The 14,845-nt window shown below is 44.9% G+C and overlaps 1 protein-coding gene across 1 annotated transcript in view; it reads right to left on the bottom strand.

Annotated features, from left to right (window-relative positions):
- HS6ST3 (heparan sulfate 6-O-sulfotransferase 3) overlaps nucleotides 1-10,876 on the bottom strand; it is a 709,655-nt gene extending 698,779 nt beyond the window's left edge. Inside the window, exon 1 of the mRNA XM_052650139.1 lies at nucleotides 10,164-10,876. Within this exon, the coding sequence (XP_052506099.1) occupies nucleotides 10,164-10,876 (713 nt within the window). The remainder of the gene's footprint in view (nucleotides 1-10,163) is intronic.
- Between the last annotated feature and the right edge of the window lie 3,969 nt (nucleotides 10,877-14,845).

Below are 14,845 nucleotides of genomic sequence, written 5' to 3'. Positions count from 1 at the left end.
TTTACCAGCTGAGCTACCACGGAAGCCCAAGACTACTGGAGTGGGTAGCCTAACCCTTCTCCAGCAGATCTTTCCAACCCAGGTATCGAACCAGGGTCTCCTGCATTGCAGGTGGATTCTTTACCAACTGAGCTACCAGGGAAGTCCATATCTAATATTAGGAGATTCCAGGTTCATAATATTTTAAAACAGAGTTTCATGAATATATATTTTCAAGTACATCCTTGTTGCTATTGTTTAGTCACCAAATCATGTCTGACTCTTTGCAACCCCATGGACTGTACTTACCAGGCTCTTCTGTCCATGGGTTTTCTCAAGCAAGAATACTGGAGTGGGTTGCAATTTCTTTCTCCAAAGGATCTTCCCAACCTAGAAATCGAACCCATGCCTCCTGCTTAGCAGGCGGATTCTTTACCACTGAGCCACCAGGAAAGCCCTAAGCATATCCTATCCCCCTCAAATAAAGATGGAAATAGTGTTTCAAAAGCCTTTTAAAATTAAAACTGAAAACATTAGAATAGTTTCAAGTGTGATATAATTTTTTTCCTCCCTCACCTGTTACCTTCAGAGACTTAAAGCCACATTAATATTATTTTTAATGTGCTTAATGTTCTTAGAAGAAAATCTAAGCAGCAGAAAAGCATCTCATCTCATAAAATGGAGCCAGTTCAGCAAATTATTTTGTAGTGTCTTAACCAGTATTGTTATGTAACTTCAAATGTATAAAGTACCACACAGAGATATAATTTAAAATGTATATTATCTGGATCTGTATCAAAATACAGACCTAACTGCTCAAATATGTCATGATTGCCAGTCAATTCTGGGGCACCAAGGGGACAAAACACCCGAATCCAGAATGGTTTTTATTACTCAGTGAAAAGTCACTTGTTATGGTGACAGCTCCATTGCTGAGCTTTCTTTGTCTCTTCCACCATTTTTTGTGTAGGAGACTAATGGTCCCTATAGAAAACATGTGCTACAGGTTCTAAAGGAAAGGGTACTTGTTCTCAGTCTCATGTGTAGGATTGAACGGGGCATTCATAAAATGAATCAGAAGAAACTTCCAGCTATTTTAAGTCACTGTACAAGTTATTCTCCACGTTCATATCTGCTACCTCTGCAACCCCAAATCCATTCTCCACCCTTCTCTACCTCAGTGAAGCATGTGGAATGAGAATCGCACATGTCCTTTAGCTGCCAGGTAAATCCAGCCACTGGAAGACAATGGGAGGACAGGTGGGAGGGGAAGGAAAGAAGGTATTTCCTCCCCACCCCCTCCTCTCTGCCTCAGCTCCATGTGCCGGCAGGCAGCCATTCCTACCACTGAGACTGTAGCTCTTCTTGTAAGACACCTGTAGACATGGAGTGTTGACACTGCCTGCCCAACTCTGCTACTTCACGCCCAGGGTGGTTAACTGCTTTCCTTGTTATTACTTACAATGAACCTTATGTCCAATGTTTGTACCATTACTTGATCCCTACCTCTGTTAATAGTCCCTTGGCAATCAGAACGGGTGCCTCTGTGTGCTGCCAGGACCTACAATATAGCTACCCATGTTTGAGACAGCAACCGGATACAGAAAAAGAATGTGTAAGTAAATAAAAGAACAGCGGCAGCATTCAAATACACCAGGCTGCAAGTCAGATGGCCTCTTAGATAGGTGCTTATTAATACTCCCCGTAAATGTACTAATGAGACAAATCATTGCACACAAGATGCATCTCTGACCTCTACTCTCAATATCACCATCTTTCTGATTCAGTTCTTTAAGGATTTCAAACTTCACCTTGACTACTTTCGTCCTCTCCTCACCCTCCTCTGCAGCATCCTTCTAATTTACACTCCGCGTTATCACTGTCTGTTCTCTCTTCCTTGACATGTCACCTTGTTCTTTACTGTGTTATACGGGTCCTATCTGCAGATTTCCACACACAGGCCAAGCTACCACATACTTATGTTTAAAGTTATGGTTACTCTTTCTTCTGGGTCTATGTTTTCATTTTTAAGTAAATCTATACAATTCTGCAAGTTCCTAACTAGACCCCACAAAATACAGAAGCTGCCATCCAGGTTTACAGTCTTACATCCATAATCTTGAATTCTTTGGAAGAAATACTCTGTAAAGCATAATAAATAGATATGGAGGCCATCAAGGTGGTTAGCTTTTCTACCCTCCTTTGTTTGTAAAGACACTAGAATGCAGAGGCAACCGTGAACGTATGGTATTAAAGGCAAGCTTCTGACAATAAATGACCCAGTACTTACCAATAAAAGCATGGTACTATATTAACAATAGCAATGAACTACAAATATTTATGTGCCCACAGGCAACTAATTCAATTTCACCACAGGATTGCTTCATTTATTAATTTAATCGTATGTGTTTAAACATTTTTGTTGCTATTTCATCAATATCCCATAAAAAAATAAAATGATATGCTGAAGAAAAGAAAGAACGAAAGTCTCTATCGACAGCATTAATTAAGTGCCCATTGCATGCCCATGGTATCCAGAGAATTAACACTTACTTTTATCATTTATGGCTTTTCTCTTGCATCATAACTTGCAAGTTCATTTTTGCATCATTGAGGATGAAAAGTTGCAGATTCAAAACACAACATACAGGTTTAGCTATCATTTTATTTTCACACAGAACAGCACAGATGTTTGAGACCCATGAGAAAATTTTTAAAAAGAGACTTTTTCTGTGCCAGGCTGTTTGAAGAATGCCACACGCATTCTTAGCACTCACCATGAGATAATATCATTATTATTTCTCCATTTTCCAGAGCAGGTAACTGACTTACTCAGGATTACATGACAGCAAGTGGTTGAACCAGGTTAAAATTGAGCTAACTTGACTTCACAGCCCCTACTCTACACATGACCCTAATTGCATTCACAAGCTGGGCATCAGCATGATTTTCAGGAATATTCAGGGGCTAGTGTATTTTTCACAGATTTTCTCCAATTCCTGCTGAGGACTTTTTTCCTAATCCAAGGTCTCCTTCCATTACTCTCCAAATGACTATCCTTAACTGCAACCACCTCGACCATCTGGCTTTAACCAGGAATAATTCAGAGTCTACATCATTGGTACTTTTCTTCTCCACCCATCCTACATCAGAGTTCCCATGCTCTTGGTTTCGGCACATTCTTTTCCTAAAGTGAGAATGAACGATGACGCTAACCTTCCCAAGAGGCAAGACCATCTGTCTGTACCCAAATGAATTTCTGATCTGTGGCATATTAAGGGGAGAGACCTCCTAGAATGTTCTAATAAGCCCTGGGCTGAATACTTACTTTGACGACTCTTCTGGCAAATAAGAGGAATTGACATCTTGCTAATTATGAAAGGCAACTATTAACAGTTCAAATTTGCATGACACAAAATAAGAGAGGCAGGACGCCAAATGTTTGATAATCCCAACTTTCAAAGAACCAAAGTCTTGTCAAGTTATGCTGATACTTTTTCAAAGTAATCTAGAACATAGAGTATATGTTTAGCTAACATTGAACTTCTATAGGTCAGTCTCTGTGCTGGGAACTTTACATATGTTTTACTGAATAACTGCATTTGCTAGAGGAAGATACAAACAAATAACACTCTCTAGGTTAACAAGTATTTGGTACATTTCCCAACACATATTTAAATGCTTAGCTATAATTAAAACGAAGTTCTGTTAGCCAATTAAAATCAACAGGAATTTATCCATAATATCCATAATTTAACAAATTCGAAAATAAGATAATTGATTAATACAAAGCATTAATTTGGGTTCCCCATTTACTTGTTTTCATACTAAACCTATTCCTTGGCCCAATAATTTATTTCATGACTGTTAAAATCACATTAGGATTTGCCAGTCTCAATTAAACCTGTTTAATTCATTATCAAGCATAAATAACTTTCAAATGGCATAAGCTTCTGATTGTCCTTAGTCAAAATGAGACGGTAATAATTAGCTTTGGGGAATAATACTATAACAGTCTAAGATTAGGCAAATCCACGTCGCTAGTGGCTAAATTTACTTAGCTTCCAATTATTACACAAACATTTATATTTCTCTGAATTCAACCCTTTCAAAAATCCCAAGGTAACCAGGAAGGAAAATGCAGAATAAACCATATCTTAGCATTTACCATTTCCCGTTCTATCTTCACAACTAAAAAAAAAAAAAAAACTGAAAGAGTTTAATTCAACTTCCTTCTGATTTATAGCAAATATCAGAGGTCTGAACCAGAAGCCATGCTTTAAGAGACCCTGTAATGAGTATATAAATGGATATGGCATATAGACAGAACAATCTCTTATCTCCTTGGTTTTATACTGCACACAAACCTGATGGTGAAAATTAACCTTCTTTGCAGTTCAACATTTCTAATTAGAAGAGACATCAAAAAGATTATCCCTTAGAAAGCAGTATGGGCCATAATATTCTAGATAGCCTTTGAAACAGAGCTTCGCTGCTTCCCGTGTATTTTAGGAAGGAAGGAAGGAAGGAACGTTGCTCAGTCGTGTCGGACTCTTTGCGACCCCATGGACTGTAGCCTACCAGGCTCCTCTGTCCATGGGATTTTCCAGGCAATAGTACTGGAGTGGATTGCCATTTCCTTCTCCAGTGGATCTTCCTGACCCAGGGATCGGACCCCGGTCTCCCGCATTGTAGACAGACACTTAAAGCAATAACCAGATGATTTTTCAAAGCCAGTTATGGCTTTATGTGCCAAGTTATGTTACATTTTCTCATCTTACCTTTTTATACTTATTATGAAAAAGCAGACATCCTCGTATACAGGACCTATTTATTGCTTTTGGCCCTGAATATGTAAAATAGTCTATACCATCAGATCATGCTTTACTAAAAGTTTCCTTGGTAGAAATGTTTACAAATCTTCAAGAACTGACTAGTTCATTGAGAATCCTTTTGTGCCTCTGTGTGTGTGATGGGGGCTGTTTTGTTTTCTCCGTACAAGGCAAGAAAGTAGAGGCGAAAGATGCTTTGAACTCAGCTTAGAACACAGAACCTTCAAATAAAAGGCCACACAGGCTAAGCCCTTCCCCAGGAAGAAATTCCTTTCCAACATCAGTGGTTAATTAGCTAAAATGTTCACTGCTGGGGAGCACACCACTTCACAAAAGAGTTCCTTCTCTTGTAGACAGTTACATGTTTTATGAAGTTCTTTCTTACTCTGAGTTGAAATCCTTGTCCTCTCACTTCTCTCTTCCTTATCCTAATCTCATCCTTTGGCGAAACACAGAACAAATCTCCTACACCTTCCATATAGTCCTTCTTTAAGTATTTGAAAGCAATCCTTAGGTCTCTCCTATTTTTCCCACCTCCATATTAAATACTACCAGCTCCTTCAATTATTCCTCCTATGACATGGTTTCCAAATGCTGCAAATAAACTGGAAATGTAGCGTGACTCAAAATTTTTCTTAAAAAAATTTTAAAAGCGATCTGAAGGTTATTTCTCATTTATTTACAAGCATAACTGACACAATTACAACGACTATCCAGAACCCAATGATCTTCCCAGAAGCTGTATTTATGCTAGCTCCCCTTCTTGTGATACACACACAAACACACACACACACACACACCCCGTCACCACCACCACCACCATTCATGTGACATAGATTGGGTCAGAGAACCTCATCTCCCTGGCCACACTGATTGGCTGAAAGAATAGTCATAAGTTTCAAGCTGGACTAATCAGAGTAATTCCCCAAGGTTTCCAATTGGAACTCAGAGAAGACTTGCTTTCCTCTTAGCCCTAGATCTATTAGATTCAACAGCCATTTACTCATTTCACGGAATAAGCCATTTTGATATAATGAGTCCAATATGAAAAGGGGTGTGAAAAAGGGTCCAATATGAAAGACAGGATTGTTCTGTCTTTCCTGCATTCTGATTATTAAGCCAGATTTCCCCCTTTGTCCGAACTGAGTTTGAGTCAAGTGTGTATCATCTGCAACACAGAGGGTCCTATTGAAGACAACATTCATTACCTTGCAAGCAGTCTAACAGGACCAACAGAATGTGGTCATCCCACCCTACAAAAGGGATGGATGGAATCTCCTTCCATCATAATTTTAAGAATGAGAGCAATACTCACTTACTGAAGAAGATCAAGGTCTATCTTGCCTAAACACCTAAGTTCGTAGGGCTGACACTATTTGCTCAAACTATATTCTGAGACCTATCACAGGGCCTGGCACATAGTAGGTGCCTAAGACACCCTCCACTATACTTGTTAAAGTGAACAGAAGAAACGGTGGGCAAAACATTGAATATAAATGATCAAAATGAAGACATGAGTTCCCTGTGGAAACCTTAGATGTATTCTTCAGTCTTTTTTAGCCATAAAATATTAGGAGCCTACCCATACTCCACCAAAGGTGATGAAGAGTCTTCTAAAGACTCAGGCAGGCAGACAAAAATGGGAAACATACTGAGATAATGAAGGAAGCATAAAGATGAGAAACAATAACCTACTAAAGAAATAATAGAGAAAAGAAAGAAAAAGAAAGGGAAGAAATGATCACTAATATGATAAAAGAGGTCATTTAGACAAGCCATCTTCCTACTACCTTCCTGTCTTATTCTAACCAATTTCTGTGGTCAGAAATGCCCTCTGCATTGGACCCAAACTGCCAGCCCCAGAGCCTTGCTCCGTTCTGGCCCCTTAAAGCACACAGGATGGCTCCTTCCACTCTTCCAAGAATCTCCTTCCAGAGCTGGCTCCCTGCTTCAGCCTTTGGTCCCAGCTGTTCCCAGCTCCTCGCTCACCATTCCAGTTTGTCTCTGTCACCCACAGAATCCACTCAGTTACAAGGTGTGCCTTCCCATCCCCAAAGCTTCCCTGGTGGCTCAGAGGTTAAAGTGTCTGCCTGCAATGCAGGAGACCTGGGTTCGATTCCTGGGTCAGGAAGATCCCCTGGAGAAGGAAATGGCAACCCACTCCAGTATTCTTGCCTGGAGAATCCCATAGACGGAGGAGCCTGGTGGGCTACAGTCCACAGGTCGCAAAGAGTCAGACACAACTGAGCGACTTCCACTCACTCTTCACTCACTCTGCAATGAGTGATGCCCAAATGTTTATAATTTTCAATTTATTGATCAGTGTCTTGAACTTAGGATTTTGTCTCCACACAAATAATCATAAAATGGCATCTCTATAAATTAAGGTGGTCCATTTGCATCAGGCTGCTTGAGGAAATGACCTCACTTGCTTTTGTGGAAGTCAGCCTTGATTAGGGCAAATACTGCTATTAAAATTAGCAACGAATATTTAAATATTACTATATATCTCCATACCAAGTACTGGGTGCTATGTATCAGCATATTAAACTATGCACAGATATTATGACAATACTATGTGAAGCATTTTACACGCATTTGCTCTTTTAGTTCTCATAAGACCTCAAGAGGTTAAGTACCAATTATTATCGACATATAAGATGAAGAATCTGAGCCTCAGAAAGAGCAACTTACTAATTTACACAGCTAATAAGCACAACAGCCACATGACCTGACTCCAGAATCCTCACTCTTACAGGTATTCCACAACCCACAAGGACATTGATCCCTGAGAGCAATGGAGACGGGGTACAGTGGAGGAACCCAAAGCAAAGAGACTAGGGCACCGAAGTCAACATGATCTACTTCTTGATTTTGCTCAGAGTTAGCCCTATTTGAAGTAGAACCTTGTTCCCATTATGTAGCAATAGATTATCTGCCATTTTGCATTGTGGAAATGTACCCTCCATTATCCAGGCTAATCTAGTTGACTGTAGAACGCTGTACACAGATACTCTAATGACAGACAACTGATTCGATCTTCTGTGTGAGGAAGATGCAGCTGAACATCTCTTCAACTTTTTCCCTATCGCTTTTGATGCAGGGTCCTTTACATGCATCACAGCTATTCCTCCGTACAGCATCCAGAGGAGAAAAGTAATTGAGAATATCAGGAAAAGGGAGAGGGAGGGGGTGAGGATGAAGAGGAAGAAGGATTATAAATATGGTGCCCCCTAAAAAAAACATTATTAGAGATTTTTTTAACAAGCAAACCAGTGCAGGTTTATCTGAAAACTTCTGATTCTGAGAGAGAAGAATCTATCATTAAACAAAGACAAGCATTTAACTGTGCAATAGAAACCCTATGTTAAAATAGCCAAGGTGGCATTCTCCTCCATCACCCAGCAGAAAGATAGTATTTCCTCTACCATCTGAGCCACCAGGGAAGCCCATGAAACAGTGAGTATTTCCTGTAGAAGAAGTAAGACCTCGCTGCTGTAACCTGTGCAGGATCTGCAGTAGCAGCAGCATGTCATCACTAAGCAAAAATCCAAGTATTCTTAAATTTCATAATCTCGAATTGCTCCAAAAGCTTCATCTATTCACTAAAGGTTTTAGGAACATTGATAGAAAATAATGCCCGTCTCCACTGAAGAATCACTAGCTAGGTCTATGTGATAATTAGTCTCTAGTTTAAGTGAAATGGAAGCTGGGATTCACACTAGTAAACTCTCTGGGGTCATTCAGGAGTTATTACATAAAGGTATAAATACAAAAAGTATAATTTGTGATGAAATGTAGCAGAGACTGTCTCTCACTGAAATAATAGCCTCCTTTGGTAGGAAGTTTGGCAGTCATTATCAATTGAAAAACTGTTGCAAGCTAAAATACAGGGGCAGGATCTAAAACACTACACAATTAGAAATCTTGAAAAGTTAAAGGTCCTTAAAATATGCTAAGGAAGGAGACTTGTGCTTTCATTCCAAGTCCAACCAGTTTCTTATTCTAAGCAATTTCCATTAAACAGGCAAAAGAGCAGGGAGGAGAGAAAGTATTTGAAAAACTGCCAGAGTAAAAAATCCCATAATGAAATTTTGCTCATTCTTGGAGAAATGAAGTAGAATTAGATGCTTCAGTGGTAGTGAATTCCAGAATCTGTGTAGCTTCCAGTAAATGAAGCTTTTCCATAATGTCAGAGGCAAAAGCTATCTGATATCAACATATTGAGGTTCAGTTTTTAAACTCCTATTTCCTTACACCAAACTGTTTGAAACCTTTGAGATAAAAACCTCAATAAACCAGTGTTCCAAGCTTTTAATATTTTAGTCCCTTGAGCAAGCATGTCAGATTAATCTTCAAATTGCAATGGGCAGAAAGAACATTAAACTGAAATTCTCAAGCCCAGTGCCTCTCTGCAAGGATGTTAATAAGGTAAGCAGTTTCATTGGCTATTAAGATTTCAAACTTTCCTAATTCTCAGCGGCCTTACCATTTTAAAGTGGGTGGGGACAGAGGTAGGAGAGGAAGCTAGGGATTTGTTTCTGACATCTTTGTATGCACGTAGCCTTGAGCACACTGCTAGGCACACAGGAAGGCTTTAACAAATGCTTTCAGAATGAGTTGATGGATTGGTCTGGGCAGGGGGAAGAGTGGAAATATTGCTGAGAACAGGAGGAGTCCAAATACTGGCGCTGCTCAGCAACAAAGCCCATCTCCAGAATTAGGGTTATGGAGGTGGAGCAGAAATTCTAACGGGTGTCTTCAAAGCGGCAACAAGACCCTTGAGAACAGCCACCAAGGAGCCACTTACAGAGGGATGAGACTCGTGTGCGGCTTTGCCCTGCCTGGAAAACTCCTACCCTGTCTCTCTATGTCCAGCTCCCTCTGCCTTTCACCGGGTTGAGCTTCCACTCGAAGAACTTAGGTTCAAGATCCGACCTCGCTGGTCTAACCCAGGCCTCCTGGCCATTCCAGGGGTTCCACGCACAGAGAGGTCACACCGTGCTAGGCATAAGAAAGGTCTCTCTCTCTTTCTCTCACACACACTCACTCACTCACACACACACACACACACACACCGACGACGACAGCTCTCGACACTTTTGGGGCGGGGGAGAGGGCGAGGGGGGCTAGGGGAGGAGCGAGTTCAACACCAGGACACTTTGCAAAGGCCTCTTCTCCCTCTCCCCGCATCGCGGGACGATACTAGGGAACCACCCGCCCCGCGCCGCCGAGGGACCGCGGGGTCGCCCGGGGCTGGGGGCTGGTCGGGACTGGGGTGGCGGCGGCGGGGTGGGCTGGAGCGGGAAGGAAGGTGGCCGGAAGCGAGACGACGCGGCGGGGGGACAGTACCTGGTGTGGCTGTGGTTGCGGGGACAGTCTTTCTTCTCCATGATGGCCGGCACACAGTTGGTGAGCTCCGTCCAGTCGGCATGCAGCCCGCAGCTCCAGCCGGTGGAGAAGCGGGAGAAGAGCCACGTCTCCTTCTTGCCGGGCCGGTGGCAGGTGCACTTCTTCTGGCCGGCTTTGCAGCTGCACGGCTGCTCCAGCCGGATGTTCTTCACCAGGTGCCGGCCGAACGTGGTGCCCCCGGTCTTCTGGATGTGCAGGAAGACGATCACGTCGCGCCCCTTGATGTTGAAATCCACGAAGCGGGTCAGGTCCTTCGGGGTGAAGTTGAAGCGCGGCACGAACCGGGGCAGGGAGCCGTTCTCGGGGGCCTCGGGATCCGGTTCCTCTTCCTCCTCCTCCGCCTCCGCCTCCTCGTCCTCGGGGTCCCCCGGCTCCTCGTCCTCGTCCTCCGGCGCCGCGGCCCCCCGAGACCCCTCGGGCTGCCCCCGGGGTGGCGGGGGCAGCTGGGGCCGCCGCTCCCAGTCCTCGGGCGGCGCCTGTGCCCGGCGGGCGGGACTCGGGGCGGCCGGCGGGCCGGCTTCTCCGGCGCGGGGCTGCTCCCCGAAGTTGGCGCAGGAGCTGGAGCAGGAGGGGGACACGTACTGGTACATGATGACCACGAAGAGGAGAGTGAGCACCGGCGTCAGCAGCCACTTGTTGAACCTTTCATCCATGGTCCCGCTCTCAGGCCGGCAGGCTACGCGGCGACAGCGGCAGAGACGCGGACGCGCGGCCGCTCGGAAGTTTCGGGGACTCCGGGGCGCGGCTCCGAGCCCGCCGCTCCTCCATGCCCCTGACGCCGGGGCGAGCTGCGGGCTGGCAGCCCCGCGGCACTCCGGCGCTCCGGGGCTGGCAGAGCCGGGCCTGTGGATCGAGCGGGGAGACGGGCGCCGGCGCGCGGCGGCGGCGGCGGCGTGGGGCGCCCTGCTCTCCCGGGGGCGCCCGGCTCTCGGCAGCGCCCGGCTCCCGGCTCCCCGCCCCGGGCGCGGCGCGCGCTCTCAGGCGGCGCAGGGCATCCCGCCGCCGGCGCTCAGGCGCTGGGGAGCGCGGCTCCGGTCCCGGACCTGCCCCAGGCAGCCGGGCAGCTGCGGCCGCGAGCGCGGGGACTGCATGGGGCTCTCGAGGGCGCCGGCCAAGGGCGAAGGCGCGGCGCGGCCCCGCCGACCCGGCCGCCCGCGGGCCCCGCGAGCCGCACGCGCTCCAGGCGCCTTTGCCCTCGGATCACCAGGTGCGGGAGCCACCAGGTGCGCCCGCCGCAAGTTTGCAGAGGAGCCCCCCGCAGCGGCTGCGGGCGAGGCGCCGGTACGGAGCCGCCTCCCCCGGGCGAGGCGCACTGCTGCTCCGGGTCGGTCCGCCCAGGCGCGGGCACGCAGACACACTCGCACACACTGGCTGGCACCGCCACAACCCGCCAGCCGGTGTGACAGGAGCCGTGCTACCCGCAGCAAAAAAAAAAAAAAAAAAAACCTGCCCTAGGTACGGAGCATGCGCCAAAGCCTTCCCCAGCCCCCGAGGAGTTTCCAGGGGAGGAGTCCGTGCCTCCGCGGGGCTCCGAGCAGGCAACTGGGGGTGGGAATCCCTTCAGCCTCGAGCGTAGAGAGATTCGGAAGAAAGGCAAAGGCGGAGCGAGGAGAGGATGCGAGCAGGTCGTCGCTGGCGCTGATCCGAGACCTCCAAATCCGCGGCTTTCTCCATCTGAGAGTGGACAGAAATCTGGCCAGGCGATTTGCACGGATAACACGTGCCCACTGCTGGGCAGACCAACCTAGGCAAGACTTCGCACAAGTTGGCTGGTCCCTTGCTGACAGGGAATATTGGCTCAGGATTGCTTTTCATCTCTACACAAGACGTTCTAACTGGTGCTCAAGTTTTATTCTGGTCCTTCCACAAGTACAGACTCGGTGTGTTCAATTCTTCAACTTTATTCAACCAGCATCTATTCATCGATTATCCATTAGGCGCCTACTGTGAATCTGGCTCTGTGTTCACGGCACACTTCAATGCTTCCGGTACCAGACAGTCCAGCCCGCAACCAGAGAGGAGTTTAGGGGTCACCTCCTAAAGTTCCCACCAAATTTCCTTCTAAAATTCCGACTACCACACACCGAGCTTCCCGATGTGCAAGTTTCCCCCCTCCCCCCACCCCAATATGGAAGATAAAATCTCCACCTGTATTTCACAAGCTAAAAAGCTCTTGATTAGATGCAGATTTTAACTTTCTTTGTCAAACATCTTTATTTTGCATTTATCTGAGAAGCAATTCTTTGTTTAATAACAGTTTCTCTCTTTCAGATAATGAATGGAGTAAAAAAAAATTGAAATAACTACCCCTCCCCAATTCCTGGACTTGTTCTTGGCCAAGTTGAGAGTGGGTGGCAGTGTACTGAAGGTGGACACAGTGCAGCTTGAATCTGTGGCTCAGGCCGGCATGTCCTTCCTGGGTGCCCTGCCAGTCCTAGTCTCCCAGCCCCAACATCCCAGTCTTCATAGCAATCAGCGTTCCCTCCTGGCCTCTTCATGGATCTATCCCTTATTTGTCTCTTCCTGAGACACTGTGCTGATTTCTTTCATTTGTCAGACTGTCCCCATCACAGCTATTAGTTAAGATCCAGATCTCTTTCAGGGTTGCTAACACTGGCCTAAAAAAGGCCATTTATATTGTTCTAGGCAGGTTGGACTCTTCTAATGAACTTCCCTTTGCTACTTCCTTTCCTATTTTCAACTCTATTAAACCAACCATAGTGTCCTTCCTGACACTGTATGAGACTACATGAGTCACAAAGGTGTTGGGTAAGATGAATCAGTTTCTTTAAAGCTTACTTGATCCCATTTCTTTTTCTCACACTTAAAGTTTAAAATCCTATTAATGGCATCACACTACTCTCCAAAGCCAGGAACTGTGATAGAACAAATCCCAATGAAACCCAACAATTATTTCCTGAAGGCATCTAGTTAATGGTGTTACTTATGCTTAAAATATGCCTTTGCATTAGCAAAGTAAAAACCTGTTACACTTTGTTGTATTACTTTATCTGAAAAGTTTCTTGTTTTCTATAAAATCACTTGATATCACATGGATAAATATAACTTCATTAGCTACCTAAATGGAAACCTGAGTACTGGTGGCAGTTTCTATAGTGGAAAGCACTTTCCTAGCCATACCTTTTTTGCTCCTTGGAACAACACTCCTAAGGAGATAAGAGAAGTACAGCTCTCCCTCTTTATAGTTGGGGGGGAGAGGGTTGGTATTAAGATCCCTCCCCTAAATCCTGGGATGCTCAAGTCCCTTATATAAAATGGTGCTGCTGTTGTTCAGTCACTCAGTCATGTCCAATTCTTTGCAACCTCATGAACTACAGCAAGCCAGGTTTCCCTGTCCCTTACTGTCTCCTGGAGTTTGCTCAGATTCATGTCTATTGAGTCAGTGATGCTATCTGACCATTTCATCCTCTGTCACCCCCTTCTCCTCCTGCCCTGAAATCTTTCCCAGCATCAGAGTCTTTTCCAGTGAGTCTACTCTTCCCATCAGGTGGCCAAAGTATTGGAGCTTCAGCTTCAATATCAGTCCTTCCAGGAAGTATTCAGGGTTGATTTCCTTTAGGATTGACTGGTTTGATCTCCTTGCAGTCCAAGGGACTCTCAAGAATCTTCTCCAGCACCACAATTCAAAAGCATCAATTCTTTGGCACTCAGTCTTCTTTATAGTCCAACTCGCACATCCATACATGACTACTGGAAAAACCATAGCTTTGACTATACAGACCATTGTCAGCAAAGTGATGTCTCTGCTTGTTAAAGCGCTGTCTAGGTTTGTCATAGCTTTTCTTCCAAGGAGCAAGCATCTTTTAATTTCATGGCTGCAGTTACCATCTGCAGTGGTTTTGGAGCCCAAGAAAATAAAATCTGTCCCCATTTCCACTGTTTCTTTTTGCCACAAAGTAGTTTTATCAAAGTAGTTATATATAACCTACACACATCTTCCCATATACCTTTAAATCACTCTGCTGCTGCTAAGTCGTTTCAGTCATGTTCAACTCTGTGCAACCCCGTAGATGGCAGCCTGCTAGGCTCCCCAATCCCTGGAATTCTCCAGGCAAGAACACTGGAGTGGGGTGCCATTGCCTTCTCCGTTAAATCACTCTAGATTACTTACAATACCTAATACAATGTCAATGCTATGTAAATAGTTGTTGACACACAGAAAATTCAAGCTTTGCTTTTTGGAACTATTTGGACTTTTTTTCAAATATTTTCAGTCCTTAGTTGGTTGAATTTGTGGATGAGGAACCTGAAATACAGAAGGCCAACTGAATAATATGCCATTTCAGAGATGAGGAAACTTAACCAAGGGAAACTAGGTGAAAACAGAACCAGAATTAGAAACCACTATCATCCCTGAAATGCATTCAAATCACCATTTAAGGAATCCAATGAACATCAACAACAGAGCCCATAATTTCCGTTCTCCTCTCTTGAGATCCTTTGAGTCAAGAGGCAGGAAAAGACAACAGAGCTGCAATAGAACAATTAAATTATTTTTCTCTCTCCCTCTGGCTTTGTAGGCAAAGCTGAACAATCTCTACATCTTCCCTTGTTGTGGAACCTAGTCTGTGACTTTCCAGATAAACAAGGGAATGACAATG

Source organism: Budorcas taxicolor, chromosome 12, assembly GCF_023091745.1.
Source record: "Budorcas taxicolor isolate Tak-1 chromosome 12, Takin1.1, whole genome shotgun sequence".
Taxonomy (NCBI): domain Eukaryota; kingdom Metazoa; phylum Chordata; class Mammalia; order Artiodactyla; family Bovidae; genus Budorcas; species Budorcas taxicolor.
This window is presented reverse-complemented; position numbering and strand designations above follow the sequence as displayed.